The sequence below is a fragment of the Agelaius tricolor genome, unplaced genomic scaffold (genome assembly GCF_023055355.1).
Source record: "Agelaius tricolor isolate 1412-34295 unplaced genomic scaffold, bAgeTri1.0.p SCAF_2, whole genome shotgun sequence".
Taxonomy (NCBI): Eukaryota; Metazoa; Chordata; class Aves; order Passeriformes; family Icteridae; genus Agelaius; species Agelaius tricolor.
The window spans coordinates 81,690,458-81,711,429 of record NW_027269262.1 but is presented as its reverse complement, the minus strand read 5'-3'; the positions used below and the strand labels follow the sequence as shown (position 1 = coordinate 81,711,429).

At 32.5% G+C, this 20,972-nt stretch overlaps 1 protein-coding gene across 3 annotated transcripts in view; it reads right to left on the bottom strand.

Annotated features, from left to right (window-relative positions):
* CSMD3 (CUB and Sushi multiple domains 3) overlaps positions 1-20,972 on the bottom strand; it is a 592,443-nt gene that overhangs the window by 198,174 nt on the left and 373,297 nt on the right. For all 3 annotated transcript variants that reach the window (XM_071421704.1, XM_071421705.1, XM_071421706.1), the window contains 3 exons: positions 12,082-12,251; positions 4,157-4,313; positions 523-714 (listed from right to left, as the gene is read on the bottom strand). In XM_071421704.1, the coding sequence (XP_071277805.1) occupies positions 523-714; positions 4,157-4,313; positions 12,082-12,251 (519 nt within the window). The remainder of the gene's footprint in view (positions 1-522; positions 715-4,156; positions 4,314-12,081; positions 12,252-20,972) is intronic.

The following is a 20,972-nucleotide window of genomic DNA, read 5'->3' as shown; positions in this document are numbered from 1 at the left end:
CTTATCACTCCCCCATGGGGATAACTGAGCCTGTAGATAGCTGCAAAACTTATGAAGTTATAGTAATATTGTAAAGAAACAGGAATGACAAAACACAAAAAAACTTTATATCTCTTCATATCTTGTTTTATTTTATGTAATCTATTTCACATAAATATAAGAGATTTTTCTAGCTCATTGATATTTATATATAAGTAAAAAATACTAGTTTTACAATGTCTTTCTAACTAAACATTTTATGTTGATTATTTTCTGACATTAACTAGATTTGCATGTATTAGGACTTCCCATATGCACAAATGTTTAAGAATTGCTATCTATTTTTAACCTAGAAAGGCTTAGGTGAGATACCTGTAGAGAGAAATATAAGGGCCTGTGTAAATAGATCTCTACACATATCAGATTAGATCAGATCATACACATAAGATTTTACATAGATATAACAATCCTTACAATATTTTTTCTTTCTTGCATTCAAAAAACAAGTAAAGAGGCAAAAAAAAAAATAGAAGAGTGTAATACCAATGCATGATGGTAAAGGATAGTCCCACGCCCTTCTTTCCCCAGTCATACACTTCAGAAGGCTACTTCCATGGAGTGTGTAACCTGGATTGCATCCATAAATTATAGTACTCCCAGCAAAATGACCTTGGTCACTAATTTTATATCCAAACTGTGGCACACCAGGGTCCTCACAATGTGACAGCTCAAAACCTGTGTGAGAAATAAAATGTATTTACAGAATCAAACAGATAAATACATGAAAGAAATTCAGATTTTCTGATTTTCAGTGGAAATCAATCATTTTCAAACTACATATAACAACATCTTTAGGATTTCTTCTCTGTTATTAAGCATTTTAAGTAGGATAACTGCCTATAAACCTTTCCCAGAGCATGACCAAGCTGTGTCATAAATTCAATTTTCCTAAGAGTTCAATTAAAGACAGAAAAAAATCATTATCAAGATCAATCAGTTTTTAAATTTTATGATGAATTATAAACTAGAAGCTAAAGGGACTGTCCACTTACTTGTCAATAGATATTTAAAGTTTCATAAACAAAACAACAGCAGATTTCTCATTATTTTGCATTGTAACAACAGCAGCACAATAGCTGCTGTGGCAGCAAAGAAAAACTGCTATTTTTCATCAATCTCTATGCTAATTTTTTGTTCATCAGTTCGTAATGTAGGAATCAATGAAAATGATGATAGAGAGAACTCAAGCCTAACAACTTGGACATTTTTGAGACTTAAGAGACTCGAAGCAAGAAGAAAACAAAATAACAACGCATTACATGGAAACAGGGAGGTATGCTAACTTATAGGGAAAAATAAGCTGCAATTTAGGAGAAAAATTTTCTATTCCAAACCAAGTATTTTGTTATTAACTGAGAAGCAACTTGAAATCTTACTTTGTTTTTAATCAAATAGTTTTATCAATACCATGTGGCTTAGAATGTTTATAGGCAAAAAAATAGAGCCTTTGTATGAGATTGCTGTTCCTATACTAGGTAATATGGGAGGAAATAAAGGGATTTTCATGTCTACTTTGTTTAACAAATCATTCACACAGTATCTGTCCATCAGGTCAACAGCTGGTAGCCCTTCACAATCTCTCCTCAGACGGTGCATTACTATTCTTTATTGAAAAAAAATCTTTATTTTATTTTACAGGCAAAATACTTGTAAATGGATTGTAAATGTTGGATAAGGCTGCTCAGGAAAAAAGGAAACAAAACAAAACAAAAGTATATCAAATGTATCTTTGTGGTTCTTCCTTCAGTTCATTTCATGTGTGACTGAACATGTCTCAGCCTCCACAACCTCTGAGCTGAATTTTTCTCATTCCTAAACTATTGTTTGTTAGTACAGTGTGTGCTGCAAAAGCTCTGAAAGACATTAACGTGAGTCCCAGAGGAAGAACCATTTTTGATAATGCTGGTCTGGACACATATTGACCAGTTAAAACTACCTCTCTTCTAAGAAAACTTCTATCCACGCTGTGAAAAGAAGTGCAAATCTGCCTTGATCCCTGATATATCCTCATTTCTGGACAGCCTTCTTACAGACACAGAACCAAAGTCAACTTTTTAACTGATCACCCTGTTGAGGGTGGCCGTGTACCTCCACTGCCTAACCACAGGAGTTAGCAGTATTTTGCTGCATTAACTGGGTGTGACCAGAGCAGGCAGAGGGTGTGGTGCCTCAGCCAGGGCCTGGTGGGGCAGTTTGTGTGGGACAGCACACAGGGAGAACACCTTTCTGAAGGGTGAAGCTTCCCTGGCCCTGGTAGAGAGACTTGAACTCCTCGTAACTCAGCAAAGGGGCCCTGGTTTTGTGGTGCTCATCCAACGTGACCGTCAAGGCAGAATGGTGGACACTTCTCAGAGCACAGGCTGCAGCTCTGACTGGGAGGTCTGCACCATCTCTCCTGGTTTATGGATCCACCCAGTGCTCAGACTGAGCACTTCCTTGTATCCAATCTAAATGTGCCCTCTTCCCATTTAAGGCCAGTACCCCTCAGCCTGTTATCACATGTCCTTTTAAAGAGTCTCTCCCTATCTTTCTTGTAGGCTCTCTTTAGGCACTGGAAGATCCTAAAAAGTCTCCCCAGAGCTTCCAGGCTGAAGACCCCTAAATCTCTTAGCCTTTCTTCATAGGAGAGGTGTTCCAGGCCTTTTTGATCATCTCTGCTACCTTCTTCTGGACTTCATTTTTTCTTTAAATTCTACCACTATCAACAAAAGAAGATTCATCACTCTTCAGGCTAAGAATTCTTCAAGCTAGGAAAGTGTACTCTAATATGAATGTCTCAAAAGACAGGAAAGGCTATTGATAAGGTTCAAGTGCTGGGTTTGGTTCTACCTATAAAAATATGAAAAATTAAATTCCTTGACACTTATATAGCAACACAGCACTGAACATTCTATCCTTAATCACTGGGTACAGTCCTATTCTATCACATGCTATTACAGAATATAATTATGCTACTTTCATCTAAAAAATAATTACATATTCTTTTATTATCTTGAAGTATTTTCCTTTCATACTGCAAGAATTATGCTATTTTTTATTAGAATTACTTTTAAAAACATTATATTGAGTCCTTAAATGAACAATTTTTGAACAGGTGAAAAATGAATGATTTGAGCACAAGGAAAAAGAAAATATGTTAATAGCTGCATTACAGAATTACCTCATAACACTGTCCTGCTTGAAAAAAATTAGCTCTACATAATAATTCAGTGATAGCAAAAAAATTGTACAATAAAAAAGTCATATACACAACATGTCAATAGTCATGTGCTACAATTTTCAGAAACAGACACTTGGTAAAGTAGATGCATATGGCTTCTTCTGTATACCCTCTAAGCTGGATATCAGAAATATTTTTCCTCTCCTCATCTTCATAGTTGAAGTCCATATATAGGTTTTTGTTAGGAACTTTTCTTAATCATTTTAGTTCTAAACAATAATCCAAGGTCAGAAACAAAAGCAAAGTAAATATCAGAGATTAGTCTGTGGGAAGATATCGTGATGTTACGCTCAAGATGTCGCGATGTTACACTCAGGTGGAACCTCTCCCCTTTTACCGTTACCTGACCGTTAACCCCCGTTATGAATGACCCCGTGGAACCGTCAATAAACGCCATGTCACCGTCCACCACATCGGTGTGGGCGTGTGCTTGGTCCGTGTGGCAAAGGTGCTGCCACCGAGCCATCCTCGACCCGGGACGCCACGCCACAAGTGGCGGCAACAAGTCTTAAGAAGGAGAATTTCCTTACTTATGACTTATCTTCATGAAGCAATGCTTTTTGGTTGCATCTTTTAAACTACTCACATACTTCAATATTTTCTATGCTAAAACAATTAACTTAAACTTACCCTGTTTTTTCTTATGTTCTCCAAAATTGAAAAATACCCCTCTAGAAAAATGACAGCAATTTATGTACCAGATGAAATGTCAAAGCCAGCTTTCAGTATGCTATGTGTTCTGGGTTTTTGTGAGGTACAGCAATGAAAGTATAGTATTTTGATAAGTAATTTGTTGATAATTTCTTCCATAATTGTAATTTAACTGAATTTTCATCTTATGAGTGAAGATTTTTCATTCCTTTAAAAGTATAAATCTATTTCTACTTAAATACTTACTGGTATACACGAGCTGAAAACCTTCATCAGTGCCCTCCATGTCTGAGTTAAATTCCAGCCATAAATGATTTGAAGTGCTACTTAGTGTCAGGCCTCTTAATGATGCCCCAGTATATGCTCCCAGCAGGTGAGCAGTGTTGTCTTTGCCATCATAGATCTGTAAAAAATGTGAGTTTTACAGTTATGAAGAAAGAAAAGAAAAGAAGACATCTTTTACTCACAAAACAATTCTGTACATCTGCATTAAGAGGAAGAACAGCTTTGTCAAGGGAGATCTGTTGCCAGTCAACCCGAAGTACTATTTAGATATACCATTTGCCTCTCTTGACTTAAGCAGACTTAGGTTTTGAATGTTGTGAAATTCAAAACTTGAATTTTCAAATGTAGTTTAAAATATGTCAATTCATTTTTTACATGACAATAGAATGGGGCAGAGGTGCCGTATCAGCTCAGGTTGTTTAGATCTCTGTGTTTTCTCTTTCACTGTCAGTATTGTGCTGATCACAACCTATCAGCAAACACCTATAACATGTATCTCCCTCTAGTCTGTGGTGGCAGAACAGAAATTCTCACATATTCCCAACTTTGGCCTCTTAAATAAACCTGAGGTGGCTTTTTATCCTGTGAAGACAGGTTAAAATATAACCGTGAAGTAAAAGGAAACTAGGAAATAAATTTAACCACTGCTTCTGTAAGCTGAAAGAGTATTGTAATCTTATATGTAAATCACAGTACTGCATTTTTATTATTTATTTTTCTTCAAGTGTTGTTCTTTTCCATCTATCAGAATACTAAATATATAGAACAATCTTCTAATAATTCTCAGGAAATTTCCCTACAAATCTGGTTGCTTTAAAACAGCACAGGTTGTTGTATTCCTGTAATTCCTAAAAAAAACTTCCTCTAATTTAACTATAATTGCTCACCCAAACATTATTTCCTGTAGGATTTATTTAGGGACTTCTATAATAACTAAAACATTGATTGATGTGTTTTATGAAAAATTTCACTTGCAAATGAGTAAATTGACCTGTGAATAATTTTCAAATTGCAATAAGGGGAAATTGTAAAGCCTTATTAAAAGATACTGAAATGTCTGCAGTTCTAAATTCTATTTTAATTATATTAATTACAAAAAAGTTTGCATTTTTAGACAGGAGTCTTCATCAGAATGAAATCATAACAAATACACCAGCAATAGAAGTAAGACAAAAAGTAAATGTGAAGTATTTTGATGCCTTTTCCCTATCTTTAAAAATGAATTATACACCTAATTCCTATTTTCCAGAAATCCTCATGTCTCTAGTAATAAAAAAGACTTTACATTTAATGAAATGCTGAAATAAAACAAATAAGTGACTTCTAGCTATGTGTAATGAGTAAATAATTGTACAGGAGTTTAAGATGCACGACATGACTTGACATAATTCCTTGGTTTTTAGTGACACAAGCAAATTAATTCCAAGCAAACATAAATTTAAAAGCCAATTTCCTCATATGGACCAAAAGTAAGAAATCAGAAAAGAAGAAACAATTGTAATTAATGCATATCAACCAAGAAATAATTTCAATATATATAAAGCCGTATTCAAATAGATGTCTTATCTTTCAGAAAAAGAAAAAAAAAACCAAACTAACCCCAAAACAAGAAAACAAAACTAAAACCAAACAAAAAGAACCCCCACCCAATCCAGGAAATTAAATCTGAAATGCACTTACTTTTGTTTTAGCAACTGAAAGGAAAATACCCTTTTCAGGAGAATTACTGCTATCCAGCAGAGATATTTACATCATGATAGACTTAAAAAAAAACCCAGCTTGAACCTACTTATAAGTAATAATAACCCAGGATTCAGGATTTATTTTATTTTTAAAAGCTATGTAAGAGTGAACCATTTCCTGCTATCTGTGTATCACTAATACTTAACCAAAGGAATCTGGTAAGAAGCGATACCAAATATTTTCAATGTCTCACACAAACTTTGAATAAGCCATGTCATGATACCAATTTTGTTCATGTTAGAATTTCCCCACACACACTTTATTGCCAATTTTGTTAGGTGTCCTACCACATTAAATCTTGCACATTAGTCCATGGACATCTCTCATTAGTTAATATTCATTCTATTTCATGGCCTAACCAGCTGTCTCACTGTATAATATTTTTAAACCTATATAATTTCTATGAAGGAACAGAATTTAAAGTATCTAACACTTCAGAACCGGATTCATTTGAGTAGAACTGCATTTGGCTGAGGCAGGATTGTGATTCACCTGAACACTAAACTGAATTATTTTTTTCTTTTGGTTGCTGTCTTTCAGACATTTAAAGCACCCCTCTTCCTAAGACACTGGGGTCTCCCTTAGGACAATAAATGAATGCATGTTTTGTAGTGTAACCCTCAATTTAGGTCACATTTTCATTTCTCTACTACATTTGAGGTAATAGGGAAAAAAAATGGAAATTTATAGAATCATTTATGTGATACCATTTAGCTTGCCAATAAAATGGTAGCAGACCCTTCTGAGAATTGCAGAACCAACGTTTTCTTTCTAACCTTGTTAAACTAGGTGGGAACTAATTATTTTGAAAGAGTTAGCAATTCAGCTTCATAATTCTTTTGGAAGGCAATATTACATGTGAATTAAGGCAGCACAATTAGCTTATTTTTAAAATATGAATATACTTTCTTATAGTCCTTGCCAGTGCATCTAGATTTAAGTCACTTGGATGCTAAAGATAAGTCCAAGAATAATCATTATAAAAAATTTATTCACTAGGATAACTTTTTCTTAAAGTCATCCTGTAACATTAATTGAAAGATAATCTATTCATGACTGGATAATTCTTGTTACGCCAGTAACAAACTATTCAGAAAACAAAAGTCTATCTTTATTAGGTATTTAATGACCCAACCTTTTAAAAATTAATTCATAAAGAAAAAAAAAGACACAGAAAATTGACTTAATGTTCTTCATACCACAATAATATGTTCAAATGTTACAGGGAAGGATGCTAATAGGAAACACTATACCTAAATATTTGAACTAATAGATGTTATATTCAATTTTTGAAGGAAGTGTTATTTTCATTTGCAATTAGAGGGAAAATAAAACTTGCTAATTTCTTAAGTGGCTCCATTACCAACAAATTTTAAATGGAAATCAATGCCCTTGTTCCTGCTAATTTATTTAACTATATAAAATTTTAGCAAGGGAGTATCATAAGTGAATGTATGAAATTTGTGCATTTTAATCAAGCTATTTTTGAGATTTTCCATTGAAACATAAAAGGCATATGGATATGAAGATCTGTTCCTTTATAAAGAGAAGAAATAACATAAAATCAGCAGCTCAGAACTGAGGCTGTCAACGCCCTGTCAAACGTATATCACACGCGAATAGAAGCACTAATATAAAGACAGAAAGGGGTCCATATGTTTGGGGGGGTGAGGGGGTGGGGGATTTGTCCCCAACATTTATTACCTTTTTCTCAGTCATACTCAGGATGATATTGCTAAAAGTATTATTATTATAAACATGAAGATTCTAAAGAAACAAATTAACAAAAAGATCCGAATATCACATCCCTTCAAAGTGTTTGCCCAAACCCCTCAAAAACTGGATCATGTGCACACATTTAAAATCTGGCCCACAGAGGAGACAATGAACAAATGCAGTAAAACTGAATCCTCTGTGTTTGGCAGGAGCACAGACAGTGCTGTGCCAAGCACAGCCGAAGAGAGACGAGTGCCAGTTCTGTTTGCTGACACGCTGTTACCTGCCTGTTGCTGCAGTGAGAGCTTTAGTAAAAGCAACAAGAAAGATTGCTTTAGAATGTTATTAAAAATAATTCTTAAATCCATTTTTCCACATAGATGCAATATCACCTATCACATCATTTCTCATGCTACATAAAGCCAAGACCATAGTCTGCTTCAAAAGAGAAAAAAGATCATTTTCATAGTCAGTGTTCCTGTCTCCTTTGTTTTAGGTTTACTCAATGAAATCTGTCTGCAGAATTTTTGGAGGTGGTTTGTTTTGTGGTATTTTCTTTTATTTAAACATTACCAGAAAACTACCCATTAATTAGTACCATGCACAGGGGCATTTTTATTTATGCTGAAATCTACTGAAAATAAATTATGAAAGCAATTATATTAGCCATGTCCAAGTTTCAATTTTAATAAAGGTCCTTTTTTCCCTGTAAATTAAAAAGTATGTTAAAACACCCTTGATATAAAAGAATATTTTCTACACTCAACAGATTTACAACACAAATAACATGTTCACTACTATCAATGGACTATTCAGGGAAGCAGAACAATGATAACTCTGTTCTTTCTGTGTATATCTCAAGGACTTGCTTACAGCTAGCAGAGACTAGAGAGTTTACAAGCAAAATTGGTGGATGGAGATAAAAGCAGGGGAAAAAAAGCCAGGTAGAAAAATTTTCATACTTTGGAAAAAATGCATTATTTATCCTTGACTCCCACATAGGTAGTTTACCCTAAAAATATTGAATTATGGAAATATAGTGCACAAACTAAATTATCTGTACAATTTCAGAGAAGGAAGGAAATGTTACAGAGTTTCTGAGATTAATATTAAATGGATTGGCATGCAGTGATTGTACAGATCCTAAATTCCTCATATGTCTTCATATAACTTTCATAAATATTAGAGCAATATATGGCACTTTCAAGAGCAGGTTATATCCCTACACACACACACACACACACACACAAAAGGTAGAGATATTTATATATTTCTTGCAGTTTCTAATAAAACCCAAAAAGACTACACCATTAATGTAAGTAGCCAGAGCAGTTACACTGAAAGGAGAACAAGAGAATTGAGTACCAAATGAAGCAAATGAAAAACAAATTATATGCTCTGAAACCTCTGTTTTATACCAGTTCAGAGCTGATAAATGGGAACTCCTCCTTCTCTGTCCCTGAAGTAATAGTAAGGGTGGTGATTTACTGGTGATTTGTGTTAAATATGCTGTTTCCCTCTAAGGCTGCACTCCCATACAGCTGTTACATTGTTTCAGTCACAGTGCTTGTCAGATACAAACATCATCCATGGTCAGTTAACCCACATGGCAAGCAGCAGACCTCATGGCTTCATTAAAGAACTTGTCAAAATTTTATTGGAATACTCAGTCTATTTAGACTTTGAATGGAATTTTAGCAGCATACCTCTAGTGATCTAAAAATCCTAGCTGAAGAAAAAGTAACGCAAAGCACATTACTAACTTCCTTGCCAACATTTTCATCTCTAGCTTCTGATGAAAAGAGACGGATTATCCAAGCAAAGCTTCTCACTAAACACCTGAGTTTTAACCATGAAATATTATGGAGTTGCTTCATTTGTGTTTAGGGGAAGGAAGACTGCTCTAGAAGCTGGTGTTTTAAGTATCTTGAATTTAAAATGGTGACTACTATATCCTCCCTCTTTCACAGCTGACATGGAACTCTGTATTCACTATATGTCACTTGGCTGTTTTGAAGACAGGATGAATTTTTTTCTTTTTTTAACTTAAATTCCTTCCAGTTACAAAGTAGTGATACATATTAAAGGTTATATTTAAAGTAAAAGTAGTGATATATATATTTAAGGTTAAAAGCATTTGTTGGCTCTTAATGATTCATTTAAAACTAAAATATAACCCCAATGTTCTATTCCTGTAGCCAAAAGGTTATTCTCCACAATCAGCAAAACAGTCAAATATTTCCTTTTTCAGAGTAGAATAGGATCATAAAAAGGGATCAACAGACAAATGCAGAATTGATTCTGGGAGAAAAGGTTTGGAATGTGTGACTGGTAATTTGCTCCCCGAAGAATTTTTCTTTATCAAATGAACACATGAAAAAAGAGAGTGATAGAATAAAGACAGTTTGTGAGAATGTCATCTAAAAAAGGAGGCTGGAAAAGACACAATGGATATTTCTTCCCACAATTGTAAAGGCTGAGTGCCTCTGCCTTGCTATGATGTCAGCTAGACTGAAAAAAGTGATAGTCATAATCAAGAATACCTCTTAGAGTTTGTTTTGGATTTTTTAAATAGGGAGGAACTTCAGCTCATTATAATTCAAGGCTGCTGACTTGAAAAACAAACACTCTAATTACACAACACTAATTTCATTTAAAAAATACACCTGCAATACACAGCAAATATTTCTGCCACTGATATTTACAGCTGAGTGCTGGCCTTCATCTATTCATAATTAATTTTGCATTGCTCTTAATTTCACATTAAATGAGTAGCAGCATTAAAGCAGAATTTTCTTCTCTAAGTCTCTGAGTAAAGATTGTCTAGTTAAACTTAAACATATGAACTGCATATGGTTCAAATGGCCCTTGAAAAGTCATAAATTATTAGATCAGAAAAAAAAAAGAAAAAGTTGAATTGTTTTATTTTTATATTAATTTCTATTTATCTAACTGTACACAACTGTATCTCCATTCCCACAATGGTGTGTATTTTAAATTAAGATAATAGAGTTGAATGGTTTCAACCTAAAAATCCTGAGAAAAATCCATCCATATGCTTTTATTGGCTAACAGTTACTTGAACAACTGGTCTGATTGGTTCATTGGTTGGTTTGAGGTATTTTTTTCCCCTACTGCTTACATTTCAATAAATACTAAACAGCTTTCAAATTAAATCTTTCAAAATTAATTAATGTAACACTTAAAGGGTATCCCACTTGGTTCTCAAATAAACAACAAATTTAATATAAAATAAACACACCTGTGCATTCTGGGTATGTAATACCTTTTGGTTAATTTTTCTTTACTTCTCTTTTGCTTTAAGAAGAGCATAGTATTTTTTTAAAAAAACATTTGATTTGATTTTTCTTTTTGATGCCCAATTTCATTTTACATTAGTAGTTTAGGCCTGCTTGTACTTTATATAATTAGCCCATTTTGGAAATGCTTGTGTCTGACAACTAAAGACAGAAACCCCACCCTAATGCACAGATGGTTACAGATAGATGAGATAAACCCCAGTATGGATCAGGGTTGTTTCTTAGGAATACATATTTTCATAATTCTTCTTATTTAATAAGTACAGGGTACTTATTACATAAGTAATAAGAATATGGCCAAAAAACTTTTTTAAATCAAACATGAGTGGCAAGGTACCTCTTGTTCCTTTGGTTTCACAGAGGCAAATTTAATTAAATTACATATTCTGAAGAATTGGGCAATTATTTAATCACAGATATCTTATTGCATTGGTGTGCTATTGCAGATGGCATATGTGAAAAGACACCCTGACCAACATCTGTTTTAAATGTGTAGATGGTTAAGTAATACATGTATCTGGAACTATATTTTTTGGAGTACAATAATAAAATCTATGAACAAATCAAAGACAGGGGGAAATCACTGTATAAAACTCTGGTAAATTATAGTATCCTTCTTTCCCTCTTGTTGTTTCTTTTTTCCATGCACACCAGATTAGAGTAATTTAAAACATAAAACTTATGTACAATAGGCAGTATTTAGACTGTATTAAATTAAAGTTATGGATGCTGCATTATTTCTTATTATGTTTACATCACAGCTCAAATTATGAAGATATTGTGGAAGAAAACAAATCCAAAGATGTAATTGATGAATATTTAACACTGAAAATACAATACCCATAACCATTAAGGCAACATTTGTTTCATTTTTTCAACTTCTTCTTTAATTATCTCTGGTCAGAAAAACATGTATTAAGAAACAGACTATGGGGGCACCTGAGGGTGCCTAATTTTTAACTTCTTAAAAATGGAAACAGTTTAGAAAGATATTTTGTAAGAGATGCTTTATATCCACTTACCTGGTACTGTACTACTGCAGATAAACCTCAGTGATGGGAGGTACTAGAAGTTGAGAAATAACAAATAAATTACAGGATTACATACCTTAAGAACATCTCCTTGGGCTAAGTGAAATGTTCTGGCAGAAATATTGATTCCTTTCCCTGCTTGTACCTGAATGCTATAAATACATTCATGGTTGTTTTCATAGTTAAGAGGATAATTGGGGGACAGTAAGATTCCTTCATTATTTGTTGTGGAGGCTCCACATTCAGCTGCAATTGAAAGAAAAAAAAAAGTTAAGGCGTGCTTTAATAAAACACATAAATATTTTATTAATGGTGATAATGGTAATGTTAATGTAACCTAGCTCAACATTAATAATGTTTCTTAATATCTAAAATCCAGTTTTAAGTACATGATCATGATGGTGATTGGATGCTACAAGAATATTTCTAAATTGCAATACTTTGGTAAAAGTATGTCAAAAACCACTGAGAGTTAAAATCATATTAATGGCATATTTCATAATCATATTGTTTTGGAGGATCTTCCTTGAATTTTGTTGTATTTGTTTCAATTTCTCCAACACTGAAATTCATAAAGATGTGCAAATTAAATGAAAGTAGAAGAATTCTATAAATTTATATGAGTATTTATTTATGTATGCACACATATGAATAAATATATATATATATGTGTGTAGGTACATAAATTTTCACATAGATTAATGAAAAGAAATATTTTTTTTCCTCTGGTATTTTTTAACCAAGATAACCAACATAGTCAATGGTGTAAGTTACAGTAGTAAAATATTATGTTATAGCTACCAGATAAATATAGAAAAAAAAAATCAATAACAAGTAAATAAGATAAACATAAGTCTCAGGGGAAAAAATAATTAATTTAATAATTTTCAAGTAATACGAGTAATTCAAGTTTTTATTTCAAGAAGTCTACCTTATAATCAAAGATTTTGGCAATTCATTTAATCACCCAAAAAAACCTAGAAACATAAACACTTGTGGCAATGCTTCATTAGGCATTATAAACTAACTTTCATTTCCTATCATATATTGGACTATATACATAATTTTAATTAAGTAATTTTTAACTTTTAGTTACCATGTATTTTAAATAGACCCTGAAATACTATTACAATTCTTTGCTTCCCTTTTTATTTAATCTTTGTATGTGGCCATTATAGTGGAAGTACAGGAGTATTTCCTGTCTTTTTAACAGATTTAGATTAATTTTGAATTTAACTGTAACACTAAATTTTATGGGTTTATGTTTGTTTTCAGGATTATTTCAGTTGTCACTTATTTTACCCTCATGAGAATGCATCTCATTTATTTTAACCTGGAAATTTAGCTGATTTATAATTTCACAGAATAAGTAATGTTGTGTAAAACTACGCGGTAATCTTAATGTTTTAGAAGATGTTTAGGCAAACTATGGTGTCTATTCTAAAAGCTTTTATTTGTTATTAGCATTTTTATAATTTCCACCCCAGACTTGTTTGAGTAAAATTCAGGATATTAAAATATATATTTTGTACATGAAATTAAAAGACAGCAATGGCAAAAAAAACCCAGCTTGATAAACTACCCTTTCTGTATGCAGCTGAAGCAGACATTGCACAGAAATCCAAATCAGGCACAGATTGAAGAACAAATGCTTGATGACCACATCTCATTCAACAATATAGAACAAGTACCCAAATAATTCAGGTGACATTATTTTGTCCTGGAACAGCAGGATACACCCAATCTAGGCAGAAGTGGAAAACCTTCTATTCCACATGATCACAGCTATCCTTTTATTGCACTCTCAAATAAATGGATATTTCCTATTTCAAAGATGCATAGGTCACTTTGAATTACAACAGAAAGGAGTAAGATGATTGTAATTTCAGGATTGAGAGATCTCTTTTCACAATCCAGAGGGTATAAAAGCCAAAAGGCACAAGATAATTATGGTATTAAGTTGATCCAACAACTCTGGGCTATTTCAGAACTGTAATTCAAAGCAATTTTTTTAAATCTGAACACAGCAGTAAGCTAACTGTTAAGACAATTTCAACTAATGTTTTACAAGCATGCCAAGTTTTCTGTTAAGAAGAAGGATGTGAATATGTCATTGTGTTTCATGACATGGTATTTATCAATATGATTTTCTGAATTTAGAGAGAGAATATTGTGTTCCAGGTTGTGGATGTCCCATCCCTTGAAGTGTCCAAATTCAGGTTGAATGGGGTTTGAGCAACATGATTGATTGAAAAATGTTTCTGCCAATGGCAAATGGATGTACCACATGATCTTCAAAGGCTCCTTCCAACCTAAACCATTCTGAGATTCTTTGTATCTTAAGTTAGCAGACAAGAAAAGCTAGTTTAGTAAACACACTGCCAAAACCCACAGTATAATACAATTTCTCCCATAGCATCATCACAGTTCCATGGAGGCACACAGTCCTCCAGTTGCTTCTTTTGTACGCTTCTCAGCAGAATTCTGACAAAATCAACAGTTAGTTCCTGGCTTCTCTCCTTGCCTCCTGTCAGTGCAAATTGTGGCTTAAAAAACCACAACAGAACAACTGACCAGAAAACATCAAACACATGCTCAGAAAAAAAGAGGAGTTAGGGTTATATTTTGGAACAAGAGCTAAATCAAACGGGGAAGGTCCACAATTAATATTGCAAGACATTCCAAACTGCAGCACAGACAGTTCTATGTGAGAACTCCACTCCTATCTATAAACATATTATATTGTTTAAAATCACATGGAGCTTCATGGGACTTACAGTTTCTCTGACATTAATACTGAAGGAAAGATAAAAAAAGACCATAATACTTATATTTGCATTTAAGTGCTGAGTAAAAAAGTGTCCAGAAAAAGTAATGTCAATGGAGTTCTTAAGTTTAAAATAAATCCAAATATTAAACACATGCAATTTTTTCAAAGTGTTTGGAAAATAATTTTAACAGGCATTACAGTGAATGAAAGTTAAAAAGAAACTTAAGAGGCAAACCAGGATGAAATTACAGGAATATGTGTAAACAGGGAAACATAGAAAAGAGGTGACAAAACAGTACTTCAAAAGTAAAGGAAAAATTACAGAGGATCAGAGAGTCTGTAACTATTCTTTAAATCATACGTAGAGCTGTTATCAGAATTTACAAATATTTTGTTACTGTATTTATATTTCATTTTAGCAATATTCCCTGTTCAACAGAGATAAAAATCAGGCTGCTTTATTAATAAAGTTTTGTGTTTTTTAAAAAATTCTACTTGTTTCTGCTGAAACTTGGAACCTGCCTTACACACTTTTCTTGTACGAAGAAAAATAGGAAAAATATTCCGCATCCAGACATATTTTCAAAAAGACTTTAATTCAGCCTAATATAAAGTAGAAGGATGTAACAGTAAGTAAATACTGAAGTCAATTACTGTTTCCAGAATGTGACAGAAATAATAGATTCATTTCAGTATTAGAAAGAAAAATAAACAAAAAAATCAAAAGAAAAATAATGAAAAATAAAAATTCTATAACAAGATAATTGCAATAACGGACTGTGATGCTTTTGGTTATGAATGTGTGTTCATTGCACCTTTCCGTAATAGGACAGATGAATTGTATTAGTGCTTTTCAATTTTGTAAGCCGGTGAAATGTCATTGTGATTGTAACCAAAGAATGTGATTGTAACCAAAGAATGAAATTCACCTATTTGGGTAACTTAACCATTTGAACTCAATTCTTCAATGAATTGAAGATTAAAATTCTTGCCATAAATAATTATGAATCAAAAACACACTCTGCTCCTACAGATCAAAATTCAGAGGGAGGGAAATTGTTTTCTTCAATACAATCCTTTAGAATCAAAAGATAAGAGCTACATCTAGGAGTCCTGTGTTTTGAACAGATGGTATCTCTTGGTTAGGAGTCTCTGTATTGCAACAGCTTGACAGGGCAAGTAAGCAGAAGCATTCCAAAAAGGATTTTATCTTTATACAACTTTGTACTAGATTGTAAATAAACAGTTACTTCAGAAACTGTATCTATATTCAGTGCTCAACAAAGGGTTTTTTATAAAGCCGTTTGTCTTCAGATGTTCTACCTCTTCAACTGAAGGCTGGCAGAAACCAGAAAATACTTTCTTGTCAAAACATAGCAATAAAAGAGACAGTAGCACAAAAATTCTGAAAGGATTAAGTTGTTGCTAAAGCTTTCTTTCTGTGAATAGCATGAATCATAAGGTTATCACAAGTTTTCCAGGCAGTTCTTACATTCTGACAGGTTAAATACAGGAAATGCTATGCTGATGAAAAAAGTAAAAGCATTATCTTCTTCAATCAGTAAGAATTATGGGGTTTCCTTTTATTTTACATTGTTCCAAATTACAAGACTTCCTTTCATATAGACAAAAATTATTAACAGAAATTCCTTATTATGTATCTGCAATAGAGGTTATCTCCTTCCTATTTGATCTGAACATCAAAAGATTCATGCAGCTATTTGTGTATTAAACTTTTTTTTAATATACTTTGGCTGGTTTATGACTACATTATTTATCTTATAATGAAAGATAGTATTTCCAGATCCTGTATTTATGATCCAGAAATAATTTTACAGAAAGATATTTCTACATCAATGGCCAAATGGCCAATGGCCAAATACAAAAGAAAACTTTTTTAGAAAGACTTACTTACATTATTAATGTTATTTTTCATAACTGATCCCTCCAGCTGACAAGAGTGGGTAGGAGTCCCATATACATTAAATAATTTGCTCCTGCATTGCAATCAATCAAAGGAGTATGAAGAAATAGCATGAAAAATGAGCTTTTAAATTAATGTTAACAAGGCAAATTGTATTAAAAACCCCACATTCTATATTAGAAGAATTTAAACTACCAATGTGCATGATTTTCCTTTAAACTAATTTAATATTCTGATAATAAAACCCAACACTAACAAAAAATATCCCAAAAACATGAACAACCAAAAAAACCCCTCCACAAAATAACTCAGGAAGTGCTGAAACTGTTGGAACTTAGTAAAAAATTCCACATGGGGAAGAGGAACAGTTAAAACTTGATGCAAAATCTACAAATACATAAGAAATATTAAAAAATGTCTTATCATAATGCTATTTTACTAACATATGGTGAGACCTCAATGACTGTGTTTTGCTTTTTACAGGAATCCTATCCCTGAAGAAAATAATAGATATGTAACATTTCCACACCCGACAGAAGAAATATTTAAGGGAATAAAATTACTTCTGATGAACAAAAGAAAGTTTAGGATTCATTTGTTCTGAGATGAATCAATGACCTTTGCAAGTGGATATCACAATCCTTAAACTCAGAATTCATGCTGCTCAAACTATCCACATATTAAAAGAAATCTCAAACCTAGCAAAAAGACTTTTTTTTGAAGCAAAATACGTTAAAAGCAATCTTTATCTTGAATGCTTCGTATGCACAGAAATGGATAGAGCTATGTAGATGGAGTAAGATTAATAGAATATAGAATAAGATGCACAGAGGGTAACCAATGATTCTCCTGCTAATAAGGGAAATTACTACAGATGAATCTGTGGTAGCAGCTTCCCTTCCTTGGTTCCATTTATGCATATCCAGTCAATGCTGAAGTTATATTTTCTTTTAAACAATATAACCTTTCAGACATTTCTGAAATGTTTGTTCTCAGTGTTCTTTGAAAGCTCTTTTAAGTAAATCTTGGCAAAGAAGCTGAACACCTTGGCAAAAAATCTCTGATGGAAAAAAATCATGTATGATATTATCTGAAAAGTATGCAACATGACAGAAATTACTGAGTTTGCCTGTAAATATTTTATGTCTGTTTGTCTGCTTTTTATAATTTCAAGGGGCATAGTTCCTTGGAAATCTGTGAGTCCAGAATTAGAGACTGTTTAGGACCTACTGAGAAGAATGAACAGAAAAAGTGAAAGTAGCACAGAAGAAAAAAGTTTTAGCGTCAATGTCTTCCAGTGAAGGTTTAGGAGTCTGGAAAGAAACTGTATGGCCCTAAGAAAGCCAAAGGAAAAGACTTGACACAGTTGGGAAGCTATGAAGACACAGAATAATTTACACAGACATAGAAACAATTAGGGTTTATAATTTCAAACATGACAGTTATAATGGAAGGTAATACAATTTGTGTTTTAAGAGCCTTATAAGGAATGAAAAAAACAAACTGGAAAAGGGCAGGTGAAAGGAAAAAAAAAAAGACATAAGAAATCCTGCTATAATAGAAACAACTTTCCACATTTTACTGAAAAGCATTTCTAAGAAAGAAATATGTGGGCTGAATATGAACACTGCATTTGGTTATCTCTTGAGTATAGCATAAAAATAAATCATGAAACTAAGGAATAACAGTGTTCTAAAAGATCTTTAATCATCTTTATTCCATTATTGATGATAAGAAATGTTTAATTTTATCTCTGTCATTATTTTTCCCTTTCAAGCAATAATAATTGCTCTTGTTTGTTCCTATCTGTAACACAGTTACAGGAAAATTCTTGTATGCTATCTATGGCATTGAAAATTATAAAGAGATGTCTGAGTTCCAAATACATCAGAACATTTCAGAGGCACTACAACCCTAAGAAAGCAGCTCTATATTCACAAACTTAAGATGATTTCTCTGCTCTGTGTTACAAGCTGGAGACAAACACCTAGCATATTGAGGAAAATGTTGATTCCTTAGGACCACCTGGAGCTTAGATTTAGCTTTTTATAAAGTCAAAAGTGAACATGCATTCATATTTATTGTAAAAAGTTTTTTTTTTACAAATATATTACTTAGATTCAAAAGGAGGAGACTTCATTTTCACTGTCCATGGAAAAGTTCAAAGAAAGCAATTTAAAGATTATGGACTTTTTTCTGTTATCATTAGATACATCCATTTATTAACAGCTAGTTCAGCTGGCTGTGTGGCAGTTGCTTTGTAGTAATTCATACAGAGCATGGTTTAGTTTTGTTAGCCAACACAGAGTAGATAACACACCAAAGTTTCAGCTACCATTGAACTATGCTTGCCCCGAGTGACTACAGACATATAACCCAAGAAGGGCTGCATCATAGGGTGAACAGAAACATGGAAAACCTTTATGCATTTTTTAGAAAAATCGTATTATGAAAATTATTTCAGTACAACATCAAGCCCTACTGAATTGAGGCAATACCATCACTTGAGAAATTCGGCCTTAAAAATTCAGTAAAAATATATTTGTTTGCTATTTGAACATTGATAATAATTAATGTTTAAATAATAATTACTAATAATTTAATAATTACTAATAATTTAATAATTCCTATATTAAAATAAAATAATTTATTTTTAATTAAGAATTCTTAATTTAATAATTCCTAATTTCAAAATTTCATTTTTTTAAGTCTAAAGTAAATTTTTTAAAAATATAATTTTTATAAATTAAATAATAACATTAATTAATAAATTACAAGTATTTATCCATCTTCTAAATAAGAAAAGACAGCTGCTAATTTTCTGGTAAATTATTTGGTTTAGAATTGATTATGACTGATTACTCTGTTTCAAAACCCAACATATTATCTTTTGTTGTATCCAGACAGGGATGCTTGGCCATCCACCAAACTTCTACTTTATCTGTCTTCCTTATTCTTGTGTCTTTCTTTATTCTTGTGTTGACAATCTGAACACAAATATTATGAGCAGTGGTTACTTCCCAACTGATGTTGCGTGTATGTGAAAGTGCATGTTGTATCAGAAGCATTCTCTCATTAATCATTTTGACAAAAAACGCCAAATGTGAGCAACAGTACCAATACATAAATTTTGAGTCCAATATAAGTGGTTGACAGGAATTTCTACTCTTGTCTTGTTTGAATTTCACTATTATGACACATAAATTAAGCACTGGATATTTAAGGAGTGAAAATGGCTAATTAAGCCATTCTAGTGAGACTATCTTTTATTTCCAAAAGTAAGGAGCAAACATGTTGACTAGAAAATAATTTATTCCTTCTATTACAGCTTTTCTTTTTTCCTCCAACAAGAAAACATAAACATTATTTTTCTGTCATGAAAGCTGTATAGGAATTTTTTTATATTTATGCCACTGTGATTATTTTTGCTGATAACTTACTAATTCATTTTTATTAACCCTTCCTGAAATTTATTACTGAAATTTAACCTATCTTCTTGACTGTGCACACATTCATTATTATTCTTATTGTAAAAAATTCATGAAACCCAACACAAAAAAATCTTTTATTCATCCATAGCTCTGACTCAGCATCTAAATCATCTTTTCTATAGGTACATATATAAATGTTGTTAATGCATAAGCTAAATTCATAATTTTCCTTATATTGAGGTAAAGGAAATGGTATAGGAGTGGTTTGAACCTAAAAATGTTGATACAGTATCTAACAACAAATAAGAGGAAACACATAATCAATCCATAGTTACTATGCAATCAACATGTGAAAGACATTTACGTTTAACTAACATACAATTTAGTATGAAAAAATATTTTAAATGCACACTGATATAAATGTTTTCATGTATAAACCTTTCCATATAGAACCTAAATTTCAGCAATATATACCCTTAAATAAAAATAATGCAGACATTTAAGCAACTCTCCTACTTTTTAGAGATCTTATTGTTTTAACAGTTCTCAATGGAACTGAAAACCAAATAATTTAGGAAGCATTCAGCTCAATCAACATTCTTTAGCCATTTAAAGCTAAATTTCTAGTCAAATCTACATGTATAGGCTACCTCTACAGTGAGTGGAGAGTGTTAGGTAGGAATCATCAGGAAGTGTTTCTTCTCAGTTATCTTAGCTATCATTTAAAAACCAGAATAACTGTTCTAAGGATATTCTGAGGATATGGTTCTTACATAGAATGTCCAGGTTGACTGTACTCCTATAAAGGGACCCAGTTTTATGAAACAAATCTGTTCTAAGTG